This window comes from Palaemon carinicauda, chromosome 21 (assembly GCF_036898095.1).
Source record: "Palaemon carinicauda isolate YSFRI2023 chromosome 21, ASM3689809v2, whole genome shotgun sequence".
Classification (NCBI taxonomy): Eukaryota; Metazoa; Arthropoda; class Malacostraca; order Decapoda; family Palaemonidae; genus Palaemon; species Palaemon carinicauda.
The window spans coordinates 104,389,787-104,405,450 of record NC_090745.1 but is presented as its reverse complement, the minus strand read 5'-3'; the positions used below and the strand labels follow the sequence as shown (position 1 = coordinate 104,405,450).

Sequence of the window (15,664 nt, the reverse complement as noted above, 5' to 3'; positions counted from 1 at the left end):
AATTACCCAGCATTTTTTAGATGACATTGAGGCTCACCCCGACCCTGATCTCTCCCAAGCAGTCACACGCCAATGGTATCTGGACCAGCCATTTTCTTTCTAACTTCATTGAGGAATCTCTACTATCTTCAGGGTGAAGTATCCATCACCCCTCATTACAAGTTTTCAACTAGACCTAAGTCTGGATTCCATGCAAGAGATATCTAGACTCAGGAGAAGCTCAAGTTACAGGGAAAGTTTCGCAAGTTAGCAGGGCTCTCCAGTTATCTCACTTTAACCTGAGTGGCAGGTGGCAGAAAGGACTTTAACCCCTCAAGACCAACCTCTGCTAGTCCAGCCTAGCCCTAACAAGTAAGTAGGAAATGGCATATCTTGGCCTGTCACAATTCATTTTGGAGGATAGATGATCTCCATCATCATGTTTCAAGAGTTTTGGTCAGGACCTAGAACCAAGCCATTTATAACTTCAAGTCCTTCATCTCTTCCCTACAAGAAAGGACTAGTGGGGACCAGGAGGACTTACCTTTCCGTCCTGGGATATCGATTTGATTTCCTACAAGAATGGAAGGAAGGAATGAGAGAAAAAATTCTAGAACACTATTTTCTGTCTGGCTTAGTGGAACATTAGGCTGTGCTCCTTTGGCGGACAAGGAGATGAAGTGCACGAAGTCAGACATGTTGGAAGTATCCAAGTTCTCAGGAAGAAATTGTTGAGGGGCAATTCATGAAGAACTGCGTCTGCTCATTGCCTGCTGGAGTATACTCATAGGTCTATAGATAGCGGTATCCTTTGCCCAGTTGTAGTTGCTCAACAGATTTTGTAGCAAACATAGCTCCTTCATATGACAAGAAACATGTCTAAGATAGTGGTCATAATGTAAATCAAGAATGAGAGATATATCGACTGGTTCTTCTACCCCTTCCTTGAGGTGCAACCGTTTCTCTGTTATTTGCTATATTGGATGCTAGATGTAGTTGAGCCACATGATCAAGCAACTTTTGTGTACAAGTTTTTCCTTCTTCTATCCAGACGAAGGGGAGGGTGGCCAAAAGTGTGTACCCCATTTTCATAATTACATATTCTCCACAATTATAAGTTTTCCTTGATTGTGGACAAAGCCTAACATCTGCTGCATCTTCATGACCAGGTCATTAGGAGGTTGATAGGATTCATCAAATTTGCTCCTGTTCAGGAAAGAAGGGCTTGAACATCACCTTGGATAGTAAACCAGCCATTTTGGTTATAGGAACTTCCTCTCGCCTAAGGAATGAGTGTTTGTATTCATATAGGAACAAATCATAAATTGTTAATGTAATTTGTATTTTTCCTAATAATGCAAGTCTGAGTCCTTTAGGTTATACTTACTGCCTCAACCACCCTGCACATCCTAGGCCGAAGGTAAAAGTAAGCTGTCAGTGGAATGTTGGGTGGGCAATGCTTCCCCACCGCCCAGCAGTAACTACTGCCATCTTGTTAAAGTTTTAACAACTGTACTTCATTCAGTTTTGCTGACAGCCTATTCTTATTAAAGGCCTCAGGTTTGTATAGTTAAGAAAAATACAAATTACTTAAAAAAATTTATATCATAATGACCATATATTCTTAAACCATATTCTCCACTCAGATATAGGTTTCCCTTCACCGTCTATCAGTTCCTAGTCGTGACCTAGCCTAACACTTGCCACACATTAATACCCAGATCATTTTAAGAGGTTGACAGAGTCTTCACTTTTGCTCCTGTACAAGACCAAAGTGCTTTGACATCTCGCAGGACAGCAAACCAACCAGATTGGTTAGGGACTTCCTTCCTCCTTAGAATAAGTCTCCTATTAAAGGACAAAGGATTGTATTCACATAGGAACAAATCACAAATTTTTTAAATGATTTATATTTTTCCTAACCTGAGTCCTATTAGTTATACTTTCCTCCTCACCACCCTTCAAGCCTTAGGAATTCAGTGGGCTGTCGGATGGGTGGCACTTCCCCGCCACCGAGCAGTAATTACCGCCATCTTATTAGTTTTATCAGTCGTATCTAACTTCGTTGATAACATGTTCCTATTAAAGGACTCAGGTTTGAATAGTTAGGAAAAATACAAATTATTTTGTAATCTTGTGAGGCTTCTCTCAAACAGAAAATATTTTTCATATTGAAATCCGTTAATTATGATTCTTTGACTGTTGCATAATGGCTATTCAGTTGCACCAAATTTAGATGAAAAAGAATGCGAATACTGTAGTTTCTGTTTATGCCTAACCTTATTCAATGAATCCCACCTTGGGATTGAATGTATTTGTGTATTGGAAGATGGAACCTGCTCTTATGATTGATCGATTTCTTTATGGGAAAATTATTTTTTGTATAATGGAATCTTTTCATTTTCAAAACAACTTGTTGGAAGAGTGAAGCCCAGATGTTGATGCTTCAAGGAGCATTTGATGGGCCTAGCCTGGTGGAGTTGACTTGTTCTTTTTATTATAAAGTTTGTGCAACTGAAGAGCCATTTCATGACGTACTGTACAGTATGCAGCATTTTATGCTCTTGTAATGATTGAACCTAATTTTATTTTCTTATTTTAGGTTACACAGAGCGTCACAAACTTATGGAACAACAGTGATATTATGTGAAGAAATAATGCCAGCTCCAATTATATATGGTACTATTGTGCCCCTTGTAAGTTGGTTAGCAATACATAAACTTATTGTACAGCCTTATCTTCGTCGTCAGAAGCAACAGGAATTGATGAAACAAAGGGAATCTAATAAGAGCAGGTAGGTGTTTTATTTCTTTTTATGGAGAACTCAATTATTTTTGGTGAGCTAGTCATCATCTTTTATATATTAGTTATATATAATGTTTGTTTGATAATTGATGTCTTGTAAGTGTCTTTTTACTTAAAAATATTTATTTCCCACATTTTTTTTTCAGGTTATTAGAAAAACGTAGGGAAGCTATGGCAGCTGTAGACTTAATGCGTGAAACAGTTAGACGAATTGTAGAACAGGAGGAAGCACGAAAAGGATTAGTTATTTTGCAGTAAGTTTCTGTTGTTGTTACTACTATTTACGGACAGGCCTTGAGTGGTCTGATTCAGCTACAGAAGATATAACTGTTCAAAATACTGTTCTGTTTATTAATGAAAAATACTTTGAAATGTAATTTTAAGTTATGAACATAAGTTATCAGAAGTGTTTCTATATCTAAGATGCGGAACATTTTCAGAGCCTGGTATGGTCAATTAGTGGTTGAAGGTACATCAGAAGAAGACTGTGGATCATCTCAAGAAGTAGTAGATGTAACAATTGCTCTGCAATGTTTAGTAAAAGATTCAAAGCTCATCTTACAAGATTCTTCAAAGGTAAGAATCATCTTGTCTTGGGCTGAGTGAACAGTAAGTTGATATGAATGAACAATGTAAAGTGTTGGGGCAGTGAAGGGAGTGGTAAAGAATACAGGGTTAAGAATGAATGTAAACAGAGTTTTGTATGAGAAAGTGATTGCAACAACTGTGATGTATGGATCAGAGTTGTGGGGAATGAAAGTGACTGAGAAAGAGAGATCAAATATGTTTGAGATGAAGTTTCTGAGGAGTATGGCTGGTGTATCTTGATTAGATAGGGTTACGAACAAAGTAGCAAGGGTGAGAACAGGTGTAAGAAATGGCTTAGTAGCTAGAGTGGATATTATTGTGTTGAGGGGGGGTTTGGCCATGCAGAGAGAATGGAAAATGGCTGTCTGCTGAAGAAGGAGATGGATGCTAGAGTTGATGGGAGAAGAACAAGAGGAAGGCCAAGGTTTGGGTGAATGGATGGAGTGAAGAAATCTCTGGGTGATGGAAGGATATATGTGAGAGGCAAAAGAGCATGCTAGAAATAGGAATGAATGGCGACCAATTGTGGCGCAGTTCTGATAGGCCCTGCTGCTTCCTATGGTCGTTTTGGTGACCACTGTGGTAGCGGCAGTAGGGGATTCAGCATATGAAGCTTCATAGTGATGGATAAAGGAGGAGGGTGGGCTGTGTGACACTAGCAGTACCAACCAAACTCGGCTGAATCCTTTGTCAGGCCGGGAGGAACGAAGAACAAAAATCCCCTTTTGTTTTTTTTTTATGTTGGCTACCACCCCAAAATTTGGGGAAGTGCCATGGTAAATAGAATAGATAGATTATTATTATTATTATTATTATTATTATTATTATTATTATTATTATTATTATTATTTTTATTATTACAAGTCAAGTTGCAAGCGTTGCTGGAAAAGCAGTATGTTACAAGCCAGATGGCCCAATAAGAAAGCAGCCCTTTAAGAAAAAGAACCTTACAAGTAAAAATTTAGAGAAAAATACAAAAGAATAAAACAAATTAAGATAAATAACAGATAGAATATGAGGTGTCGCATGTAGGTAATAGGTTGGCGAAGGCGCCAGTCATGAGGTGTCGCATGTAGGTAGTATGTTAACGGAGGCACCAGCTACCTGTTGAGGTACTACCATGAGAGAGTTGTTGGGTTCTTTGACTTGATCTCTCTCTGGTTACAGCTCATTTTACTTTTGCTTACACATACACTGAACAATGATCTGTAGATCCCAGTGCTTGGGCTATTTCCTTGAATTTCTTGCATTCATTTTTTTTCTACAATTTACATTTTATCTATCTTAATGTCTTAGCTGTCTAACTTACAATCATTGTATGTAAGAAAGTTGACTAGCCTACCAAGAATTCACATGCAGTAGACTTGGATAGGTGCTAGACTCCTTGTTCACCTCTGAGGAGGAGGAGGGTGAAGTTGAGGTAGTGGGGGAAAGGGGATTCTGTGTATCAGTATAGGAGGGGTCTCCTTCAAGGTCTCTGATCTTTGAGGAACACCCCAGGCAAGCTTCAGGAACTGGCCTTGCCAATTGGCTTGTGTTTAAGGAACATTGTAGCTTTCTCCAAATCTCAGCAATTACCACCAAAAACCTTCCAGAGAGGGGTTGAACCCTGCTCGCCTGTTCCTGCCCCTCCTATACTTAGTCCTGGAAGGGTGTTAGGAGGAAGAAGTTGGGGGAATTAAGAGAGGTATGTACCTTGCTATCAGTAAGGGGATTCCTTGCCTGGCACATTCCCTTTTCCTTTTATCTAAATACATTCCATACTTACCTACCAGGTTCCATCTCTGGATATGTCATAGGTAGAATGATCCTGGAATTTTTTTTCGAGTCATCTACGACCTTCAGTCTTCTTCCGTTTGCTCTTCATGAGTCATTGCAGGGATAGATCATGAGTCCGTACTAATCTCGGCTGAGCCAGTAATTGTCAGGCCGTGTCCAATTAGAGCTTTTGCGCCATACTCAGTCACCGTAGAGGAAGACTTGGAGGTTTTCAGTCATTCCAAAAGCTCTTTCTTCATTCCTCAGGTGTTTACTCAAGTGTCCAACTGAGGGTTTATGCTTGGGCGGCTGAGAATTACCTCTTTAGTGTTTTTCCAGGACAAGATTAAGACTGCATTTGCTCTTATGATCTGAGGATTGTGATTAAGGAGAGTTTGGTCTCATGCCCAAACGAAAAGAAGCATATCTGTTCTTGATCAGTAGGAACCACTTAACTACTTTAGGTATCATGGAAGAACTGTTTTGCAATGGGAGGAGAGGAAGTTTTCTCTCTCTACTTCTTCTCTACCAACTCCTCCTTCCTACGGCAAATCTCTTCCTCAGACTTTTCTTAGAAGGAAACAGTAGCAATAATAGTTGTACAGGAGGCTTCTTGCAAAGTTCCATGGTGATTCTAGAGTGCTCTCTTCTCCTTCGGGAGAGAGTGCCAGATCTTGACCGATGACGGTTCTTTACGGTTTGGTCAGATGGATCTGTAGGCCACTTGAGGGTGAGCATTGCTCTGACTTTCAACATACCTGTCGTGACATAGGAGGAACACTCTGGCCCTTAGGAAGCTGCTCTCCCTTTTTCGTAGGGAATATCGCTCTTATCCTTTGGCTAGTATATTCGCGGTTGGTCGAGTGATTGTGAATCCAATGTGACGGTTGTCTCCTTGGACTGGATGCAGGTGAATAGTCTCAGCCAGGACCCAACTGATTATAAAGGCCAGGCGAAGGTAAGACGTTTTGCACTTAACTTGCGTCTGCTGTGAGTAGGAAGAACGTCCTTGAGTCTTAAAAGCGGTTCTCCTCCATCAGGAGGGAAAATCAGAGTTAATCTGTTGACTGATTCCTTTAGGCCATGTCCAGTAAGGGGGTCAGGGTTACTCCTCAGTGTCGCCTGTTGCTAACCAACTACTTTGTTAATGATTCAGTGGCTGTTCCACTGCTGCTGAAAATATATCCCTATTTTAAATCACTCAGGTTTGTATGGGTAGGAAAATTAGAAATTACCTTTAAAATGTTATTTTTCATGATGTTTATTAAGCCCACAATGTGCACAGTTCATTAGTAAAAGTTACATGTTTTTGTAAGTTACTTATAAATTGCTTTATTACAGTGCTCATTGCCTGGGTTTTATGATCCTTGTCCTGGGGAAGAGAAGAGCCTTAGAGTACGTTACCTTTTTCATGCGGTCACCCATGAAGTTACTATAAGTGATAATGACTCTTTGAGGATACCGAAGCAATGTAAGTATTAGTTTGTCCAGAAAGTTGTAATTATTGCTGTTGTAGTTAGCATGTCAGTCAAACTCTAGGAGTTATAACTACAGTACACGTAATTATAGCATTTTGTATAGATTTACTAATTGTACAAAAAATATTGAAGCAATTCATGGGTAATGTTATATATTTAACTGGTGGATTAAACAAGTACCATAAATGTCTATTTTAAATGGAAGTAGTCCCATAAGAATGTACTTTTTTAAATTCCATCTGGTATGTTTCCCTTATAAAATCCTTAAAATTAGGAAATAGAACCACTGTTCCTGAAATGTGAAGCTGTATTTCTTTTTATTGGTGGCTTCACACTTGTGTTACCCTGCTCACTTTTGTTTCATCCGGAATAACATCATCATCTTTCAAATGAGAGCTTGCTGCTTTTCATAAATTTTCCCTGCCAAATTTGTGACATTTTATCTTTTACATCTATAGCAATGATAACTATAGAAAGAGATTATATGATTTCCCAAAGATCTCCCTTCTCATACATGTGAAGTGTACAGTACTGTACATCATAAGTAATTGGTAGTCTACAACCATTACTCATATTTGTCCTTGCTCTGTAAGGAAACTAATCATGTTGCTCATGATATTTCCAAAAGGTGAGATTCAAGTTATGGTTGGTAAGCTCTTTTGTTGTGGTTTTGCTCTTGCAGGAGCCAAATAATAGTTTTTACATACGTGCATATGCTGTGTCCATACGAATTTCAAACTTCTTGCCTTATGAAAAGCAGTAGGAGTTGATAGCTGTTACAAAGCTTTAGTTGTTCTCTCTTTGATCTTGAAAGATATGAATGGCTACTTTATAAAAATTTGAGTTCATTTTCATCTTTAATCATCAATGATTTCATCATTCAAAATTTCAGGTTTATGTTGTATATAATGTTTGTAACTGATTAGAATGGTGTAATTTATATTGGTGAAAGATTGCATGTATTGGTGGTGCATTTGCTGCTGGAGTTTATTCAGTTTTTAATTACACTTTCCTTGTTACTTGACTGGCACTTTTTCCTTGATTTTGCTTATGCATAAGATGTTTTTGATATAGAGAATTCTATTGCTGTTCTGTTGAACAGGTACTGTAATAGCTATGTCAAAGAGATTATTTAGTGGTTGTTGTAGGAAAAATAGTTTTAGTGATCTTTGCAGATGATGCATGGTTGATTGTCTATATTGAAAAGATGTAAAGCCTGACATAAGCATTTTTCAAATAGAAAGTTTAAAGAAAATGTTTGTACGTTTAATTACAAGCGAGATATGGCATAATGAATGTGAATTTGGTTGTGGAAGGTGGAAGTGGTTGACTTTCGTATGCATTTGAAATTGAATATTAGAAGTGAATCATCAGGCTAAAGCATGAACAGTAGTCTCAATCCTTTTAAGGGTTGTAAACAAAGAATTTTATTACTGAATGTTAACAAAAATCCTATTAGGTTTTTGAAAATAGCCTTAATCTTTTGAGATGAATTGTCGTCTTAGCTCTATATTATGTGGTACAAATCGTATCACACTAGGTTCCTAATTCTTTTCTCTTTTTTTGTGGGTGAACAGTCTAGGATCCCCAAGAATCTAATCAGACTGAGCATAATAGACCATCAATCTCTGTGGTCTTGTACCCCAGGCCCTTTGATCAGATGAGGGCAGATATTATTTGCCAAGGGGATATTGATTCTCCCAGCTACCTTAGGACTTTTACGTTAAGGGCAGAAGTTCACCATCCAGCTGTGAACTGTACATTTCAAAGACTGAGCAAGGATTAAAAGTAGTTTTATTTCGCAGTACTTTAAGAAAAAGAGAAGTGGTAGAAAAGATTGTGATTTTAGGAAAAGTAACGATTGAATCATCATGGTACGGCTACAAAAAACTGACTAGCCTACGTTGCATTGAAGCCAATCAATTGGGTAACAGAACTTACCTAGTTGATCCAGCCCTTTTCAGAGTTGACCCAGTTAATCTCAATCCAAATATGAGAATTGCAGACATAGAGAAAGGGGAGGAGTTAGAAAGTCGTACCCATGAAGATCCTGCCGACATGATCTAGTCAGTCCTTGTAATATTGGTGGAAGCTGCCACCAACCAAGAGGATCACACATATAGTAGTTAAAACTTTGTGATAAATTATTGATGGTGTGTAATGTTTATATGTTTTCCCATATATCATGGAATGTTTTCAGTTAATTTTGGGATGAAGATGTAGATGTTGTCAGTTCATATATTTGAGAACTGGGCAAATACAAAGCTACGGCGAGGAAGAAAATTTATTAAAGAAATCAGAATTATGTCAATGACTTACCTGTGGTTCATTTAGCTTCCTAAGTGAAACAGAAATACTGTTTTCAATGTCTATGATTAAAAAATATAAAATTCCAACTTTCCCTCACTCCAATTGCCTGCCCCCATAAGTATGTTATGGTTAGGCATGCCATCACACTCAATGGTAAATAATATCATCTTATGTAGGGTTTAAATTTCTTGTTGAATCTATCAAATCCGGAAGTTTTACATTTGGCAACTTGATTTTTCATTTTGACTATTTTATGGTTTTTCATATATTGGATAGTTCAACCGTTTACATGTACAGTATATATTCTGCTGCATCTAAGATTAATTTGTTCCATAACTGGAACACAAACCAATGCTATTTATAGGGGTATTAGTTTCAGCGAAGCTGAAAGACAAGCCATTAGACTTTTAGCGAGAGTTAATCTCCCATACTGCTAGTTAGCGAGGGTGAGGATAGTAGCTACCCCTCTCACTCACACACCTGTGACTGTAACTCTCTTTACTTTTGGCTCGGGGAGAGAGACGTTATGTCTCTCTCTCGTCTCCAACTGACCAGGCTTTGGACTTTTTAATCTTATTTTTTTTCTTGTATTCAGTATTTATGAAAACATAATTTATGTTTTTATATATACTTTAAGCTTTCTTCACAGTGAATGTTGCTGTTTGTGTGACAGCATAGTATGGAAGGTTGTAAAGGGCGGAGAACCTTCCCTTACGATCTTCCTCCTTTGGACAATGGAAATCCCGTAGGCGGGTAGCCTTCAGAGTTACTCTGCCACTGCCGCAGGGGAGTTATCATCGTTTTTTATACTCCTTCATTTGGATGTAAACATTGCCCCCCCCCCATGTGTTCTTAGAGGGAATCTGCTTGCGGCCTTCACAGAGCTTTACTTTGGTCTTACTCTTTCTAACTGATAACGCCGCTCACTTTACATTGGTGGTTGGGATATAGGAAGAAAAAGCACAGAATCCTGAAAAAATTCGCTGAGCTTCGTATGGCAATGGAGAATGCGTACACAAAATATTTTGTCAAAATTCCTCTTACTTTCATAGTTACAGGGTAATTAGTAAAAGTAACTCAATACAGTAAACCAAAAACATTGTTCCTTACAAGAAAATGCAGTATTCTTGTTATCGTAAATTTTGATAATTTCTCACATTTTAATTTAAAACAAATTGTGAGCAATGGCATCTATGTAGATTCCATGAATCACATGACGTATTACACGGTAATTACACCCTTTGGCCCTCAGTCTTAGCACAAACCTCATAGAGAGTACACGTTTGGATTTGACCTCTGACATTCACTCTTTTTAACATCTGTTTTTCTTGGTTTCGGCAAGAATTTCATCATTTCAAAGAGGAAAAGACAATTTCAACATCTCGCTAACATAAGAAAGAAGAAAATTCACTAATAAGAGTTCAGAAGTGGGTAATATCAGTTAAATTAGCGGAGTAAGTGAAGGAGAGAGATGGAGCGACTGTCTCGCCTAAAGAAGGAAGATATTGAGCAAAGGTATCTTAATTTTTTATTAAATTATGATAACTTGTTTTTTGGTTTATTAATATCCAAAAAGGAACATAAAAGTCATAGTTATCATGATTTATTAATATTCTCTTTGTAAAAATACAAAGAAAAACTTTGAATGCCCGTTTCTCAAAACTATACTTTGGACTTTCAAATTGTATCTTCTCTCTAAGTTTTAAAGATTTAGCATTGAAATTTGGTATATGACTTAGAAAGACATTATAAAACAATCAAATGTTGCCCTTTTTTACAATTTTTTGTTTCATATATTTTTTCTGAATTTTTTCCCCTGATTTTTAGGATTTATTTTTTTTCCATAATGAAAAAATTAATTTCTAGCAAAATAATGACTTTTAGGAAAAAAAAAAACTTCATTTGACTGGAGGTCTACATCAGGGTAATCCCAGGCCTTAATATTAATTATCAAGGGTGAAGATAGAATTTGAAAAACACTCATTTTCAGGATAAATCACCCTGGCTTCGCAAAACTGAAGGTCGGGCAAAATTCCCGTGCAGTTTGGAGATGTCCTAAGCCACCGTATTATGTGGTATGAATGTCAAAATCCTGTCCTTAAAAAACGGCATTAGCCGGTCGTCCTCTTAAGTGAAATAATAACTATTTGTAATTTAATTTTTCAGCATCTACTCTGCTCTCCTTGGGTCGATGGTCCTACTGCCTTTCTTGCCGGCAGAGGGTGCTCATGACCTTAGGTTGTCCGCTCCCCCTCGGGGAACCCCCTTCCCGGCGGGGGGTTGAGTGGTTCTCCTGAGTAGTTTATTTTATCTGCTAAATTAATTAATTGTAATTCTTGTTTTGTTACAGTTTTTATGTTGCCGCTCTCCTCCTCCCGTCGATTTGGCTGGGGAAGCGAGTGCGCAGTAATTTGTGTCTGCTCTCTCAAGGCACACCTTTCCCATCTGCGTGTTAGGTGATCCTCCCGAGGGATTTTTTTCTTGAATAATTTGTTTTTAGTTTTTCTCAGCGATGCCGTATTTCTGTTCTGCTAAGATAGCTTACGTAGAAGAGCAGTGCCGTTCGTTCCTGTGGAACCTGCTGTCACTGCACCGTCGCTTTCCTGTTCTCTTGCACCTGTGGCAGCTCCTGATCAGCACTTAAACCTCGAGATACTTTCTCCGGTTACGTTTTTTTCACGTAGCACTTGATGCAGACCTTCAACTTGAACAAGGCTTGTTGATGGGAAGGAAAGACTACTTTCCCTTCCGAGGGAGAGTTATCCTCCTCAGGTGTTGGACTGTTCTCCCTTCCCGAGGGGAAACTTCCCTTCATCATCTCTGTCCTGCAACCTTCCCGCTTGCGGGGAGCATTGATGATAGCCACATCACATCGGCTGTTGCAGTTTCTTCGCCACAGACAACGTTCCCTTCATATTGAGCCGACTCTTCTGTTGGGAGCGGAACAAGTCTCTCATGCGGGTGGTCCCCTCTCTCGTTCTCGAGAGAGACCACCCTTATAGATCGTCACTGGCAAGCTCCCCGAGTTCGTAGTTCTCTTCGTCGCCTCAGACATGCTCTTTTGCCTTTGGCAAAGAAAAGTTTGTTTGGCTCGTCGGTGACATCTGTCAAACGATCCTCTCGGAGGATCGTGAAGGACCTCACCGTTTGCCCACTCCTCAACTATTGCCTTTGTTCAAGATATCGTCAGTTAGACGAGTCTCGCTGTTCACCCTGTGGTTCCCAACCCTCGCCTGCCTCACTGGACTCCTCGCACTTACAGTTTGCCAGCCTTGCGTCGTTCTCCTGTCCAACGCTCCTCTCCGACCTCTCGCCATCGAACTGCTGTTTATGGCTCGCCGTCGCCCATCAGATCTCTGACATACCTTCGACAATTTAGGTAATATCGGTGATGGCTAGCTCACTGATCACCATCTGTCAGCTTGTTGATCACTGATCACTATTCGTCAGGCTTGCCGATCGCCGATTGCTAGCTTGTCTTTCACCGATCATCGATCTCCAGTCTCGCCAATCGCCGTACTGCTGTTCAACTAACCGATTGTCGGTTGCCAGCTTACTATGCGTCATCTTAGACCCCAGCTTGCAGATTGCCACCTTACAGCTAGACCATTTGACAGCTCGCCTATTTGTAGCTCTCTAATCGTCAGCTCGCCAATCACCAGCTAATCATTTGCCAGCTCACTGATTGCCATGCCAATCGCCTGCTCGCAGTTCACCAGATCTCCGATTTGCCAGCTTGCTGTTTGCCAATCGCCGATTCAGTGGCTAGACTATTTTCAGCTTCTTACCGATCGCTGATCGGCATTCGACCACTCGTCTTTTGCCGTTCTTGACAGGCAACACCTCTCCGTTCGTCGACTTTACGTTTGCTGTTTGCCAGCTTGTGTTCAGCTCGTGTTCATCACCAAGCCAGCTCAAGATCGTCTTATCTCCTCTCTCTTGGGCTTACGCCACCTCGGTAGCCCTCTCACGTAGAGTTGAAGGAGCGACTCCCGAGTCTCTCTCTTCGGAGAGTGCTCTCATCTAGACGACATAGATTATCATCTCATCTCTCTCTTGGGGTTATGCTACTTTGGGATCCCTCCCACCTAGAGTTGGAGTTTAATACAGATCTCCTTCTGGGAACCTAACACAGCACTCTCCATTGATTAATGGGGTAATGCATGAGGGTAACTCTTGGCACTTAACACCCCTTTTGGGTTTTATTTGTTTCTCACAAACAGGTTTTAGTTCTCAAAGTTTTCATCACCTGCGAACTTTGAAGAAACCGCAGTCATGTTGCCAGGTTTCTTCATCGAATCCTGCACATTTGCGGACGTTCATCTCTCATGAATGTACGCTCTTCACCTTCACTTCGTTCTTACTACAAAAGGAGGCTGATCACTTGAATCTATTCTTCCCCCTGCATTGGGAGGCACAACCCCATGGGGTTACCAGCCCCACTCATTCTCTCATTCGTAGAAGATTAAATTCATTGCTGTTCAACATGACAGCTATGGCAACTTCGTTGCTAGAATTCCGTTCAAACCTGGCATGGATGCCCCACTAGAACACCAGAGGCTTTCATCATCTTGTGTACTCCCAGTCTCCGTTGGCCTATCCTGTACACCCTTGGACCTGAGCACCTTCAGCCTCCATCTGGGAAATCCTTTCCCGAAGAAACATATTTGCCCAACTCAGTCTTGTTCGTGAATTCGGACAGTGACTCTTCCGTAACCGGAACTCTCCCTTCAGCCAGAGTTGTTAGAAAAGATCTTCCTTTCTCATCCTAGAGGGAAGTTTTTTCTAGTAAAGGTAAAACCCCTCCTATGACTTAGAAATACATGGCTCATGTTTTTCACCAAGGACAGAGAATCCACATCCAATGCAAAAGATACTCTCTTGTCTCTTCCATCCTCCTTTAGGAGGTTGGAAGCAGTCTCTCTTTATCCTTGTGGTCGGAACATCAGGTCTATTAGACGCGGTTCGTCAAGATACTGCCGAGCTTCTTCGGCCACTTCTTACAAAAGTCTCCAACTTAGCCTCTTCTCTAGAACGCGTTTAATATTCAAACCCTGTCATACAAGTGGAAGGCTTGTGATCATACAAACAGTTAGTCCATGGATTCCTGTACAGGATCGACCCCTAGGACTAATAATCCTAGCATCCCTTTTCAGGATAGCCGTCTTCAGCCTGTCATGTCGGGGAATGGTGCTTCAGTTTAGCCAAACACCGAGGATTGTCACAAGGGTTTCTACCCTAACATCAACTTTCCCCTTCAGGATCGACCTTGTCTCTGAAGACTTAAGACAAATGGCTGATCCTAATAGCTTCCAGTTCCTCTGAGACATCTCCTCAAGTTTACCATGACCTGAGGATTAGAGTAATCTCAGAAGAGACCTGACTGTCAAATTGAATGCGTATATCTATAGACATAGTCATCAGCCTGTAGAAACTTCCCCAGGTTCGACAAGACCGTATCAGTCTCCGTCGAATCCAACCTCCTCAGGAACAGCCAGATCCCAGGTCCTTCGGCACTAGGCATCTTCTTTTCCTATGGTTTTCTACGAGTTCTGAGCAAGAGACTGTCCTGATAAGGAGGTTACCAGATAAGGATCTCATCCAGGGAGTCAATGTCTTCTGTTCTTCCCTGAATTTATTTCTCCCCCCAGATGCATAAAAAAAGGGGGGGGGGGGGGCATGCTGTACCACTCGATCTCTGGGCTGTGGTTAGCGCCCAAACGAGACCACCTCATAAACCTTTGAGAGATGAGGGCAACCTCCTTGTGAGAAAGAGGTCACCCCCCTTTGAGGGGAACTCTGAACTCTGGCTCGTTTACCATACAACACCTGATGTCGACATTCAACTTGGGCTAGAACTCGAGGATGGGAAACCGAGAGTACGGCAAAGGGATCGCCTCTAGGTGCTAGAACTCTCCCTTCCGTTGTGGGGCGAATCACCAACTATGACAGCAGATGTTGATCGTGTCTTTCCCTTCTGCGGAAAAGTCTTCCTCTCCCTTTGGTCTCCCCTTCAGAGGATTCTTCCATCGAAGATAGGGATTCATCCACTCCCCTGCCGAGGGAGTAGTTTCTCCACCAGCCACTATGCAGCAATCTTTCTGCTCGCTCGAAGGATCACCGACAGCAGCAGCAAACGGTGGCCACCTTTTCCATCCGCGAGAGAATCTTCCTTTTCCTGGTTGGTCTCCTCTTCGAGGGAGTCCTCCCCCAGGAATTGGGTTCGCCCATTCTCTGCCATTGCCCATCTGAGCAGGCCTTGTCCATTTCAGTCTTGCCTCGTTAGAAGACTCGTATCACCTACTGACGTAGATCCTGAAAGATCCTATGGGAATTGGATTCATCCATTTCCTGCCTTTGATCTATAGGAACAGGCCATCAGACTCGTCTTGCCCAGCAGACTTGTCCCGTTAGCAAGATTCATCTTGCTCAGCAGACTCTTCATGCCTAGTTGACTCATTTGCAACTCCCAACGGAGATCCCGAAAGAATCCCTCAGCGACTCTAACAGCCACTTATGAACATCTTTCACAAAGTAGTTCTTTTGCTGTGACTTCACGCCTGGAGACTATCTAACTTTTCCTCTCTGGGAGTCTCTCCCGCAACAGGTGCAAAAAAGAGTATTGTATCTGGATACCTGGATAGATCTTTGGTTTCGGCCAATTCAGGCTGAAGTGGACTGTAAGTTGGTATCATAGAAGAGGGATATCCTGCCCTAGATATCACTACGACAGCATTCGGGGTGTT

The 15,664-nt window shown here is 40.9% G+C and overlaps 1 protein-coding gene across 3 annotated transcripts in view; it reads left to right on the top strand.

Annotated features, from left to right (window-relative positions):
- Positions 1-15,664, top strand: part of LOC137615385 (dnaJ homolog subfamily C member 11-like) — a 103,813-nt gene that overhangs the window by 66,362 nt on the left and 21,787 nt on the right. For 2 of the 3 annotated variants that reach the window (XM_068345203.1, XM_068345205.1), the window contains exons 9-12: positions 2,582-2,773; positions 2,931-3,038; positions 3,225-3,360; positions 6,472-6,601. In XM_068345203.1, coding sequence (XP_068201304.1) covers positions 2,582-2,773; positions 2,931-3,038; positions 3,225-3,360; positions 6,472-6,601 — 566 coding nt within the window. Of the gene's footprint in view, positions 1-2,581; positions 2,774-2,930; positions 3,039-3,224; positions 3,361-6,471; positions 6,602-8,185; positions 8,905-15,664 lie in introns of those variants that run through there. The other variant, XM_068345204.1, reaches the window with a different exon arrangement.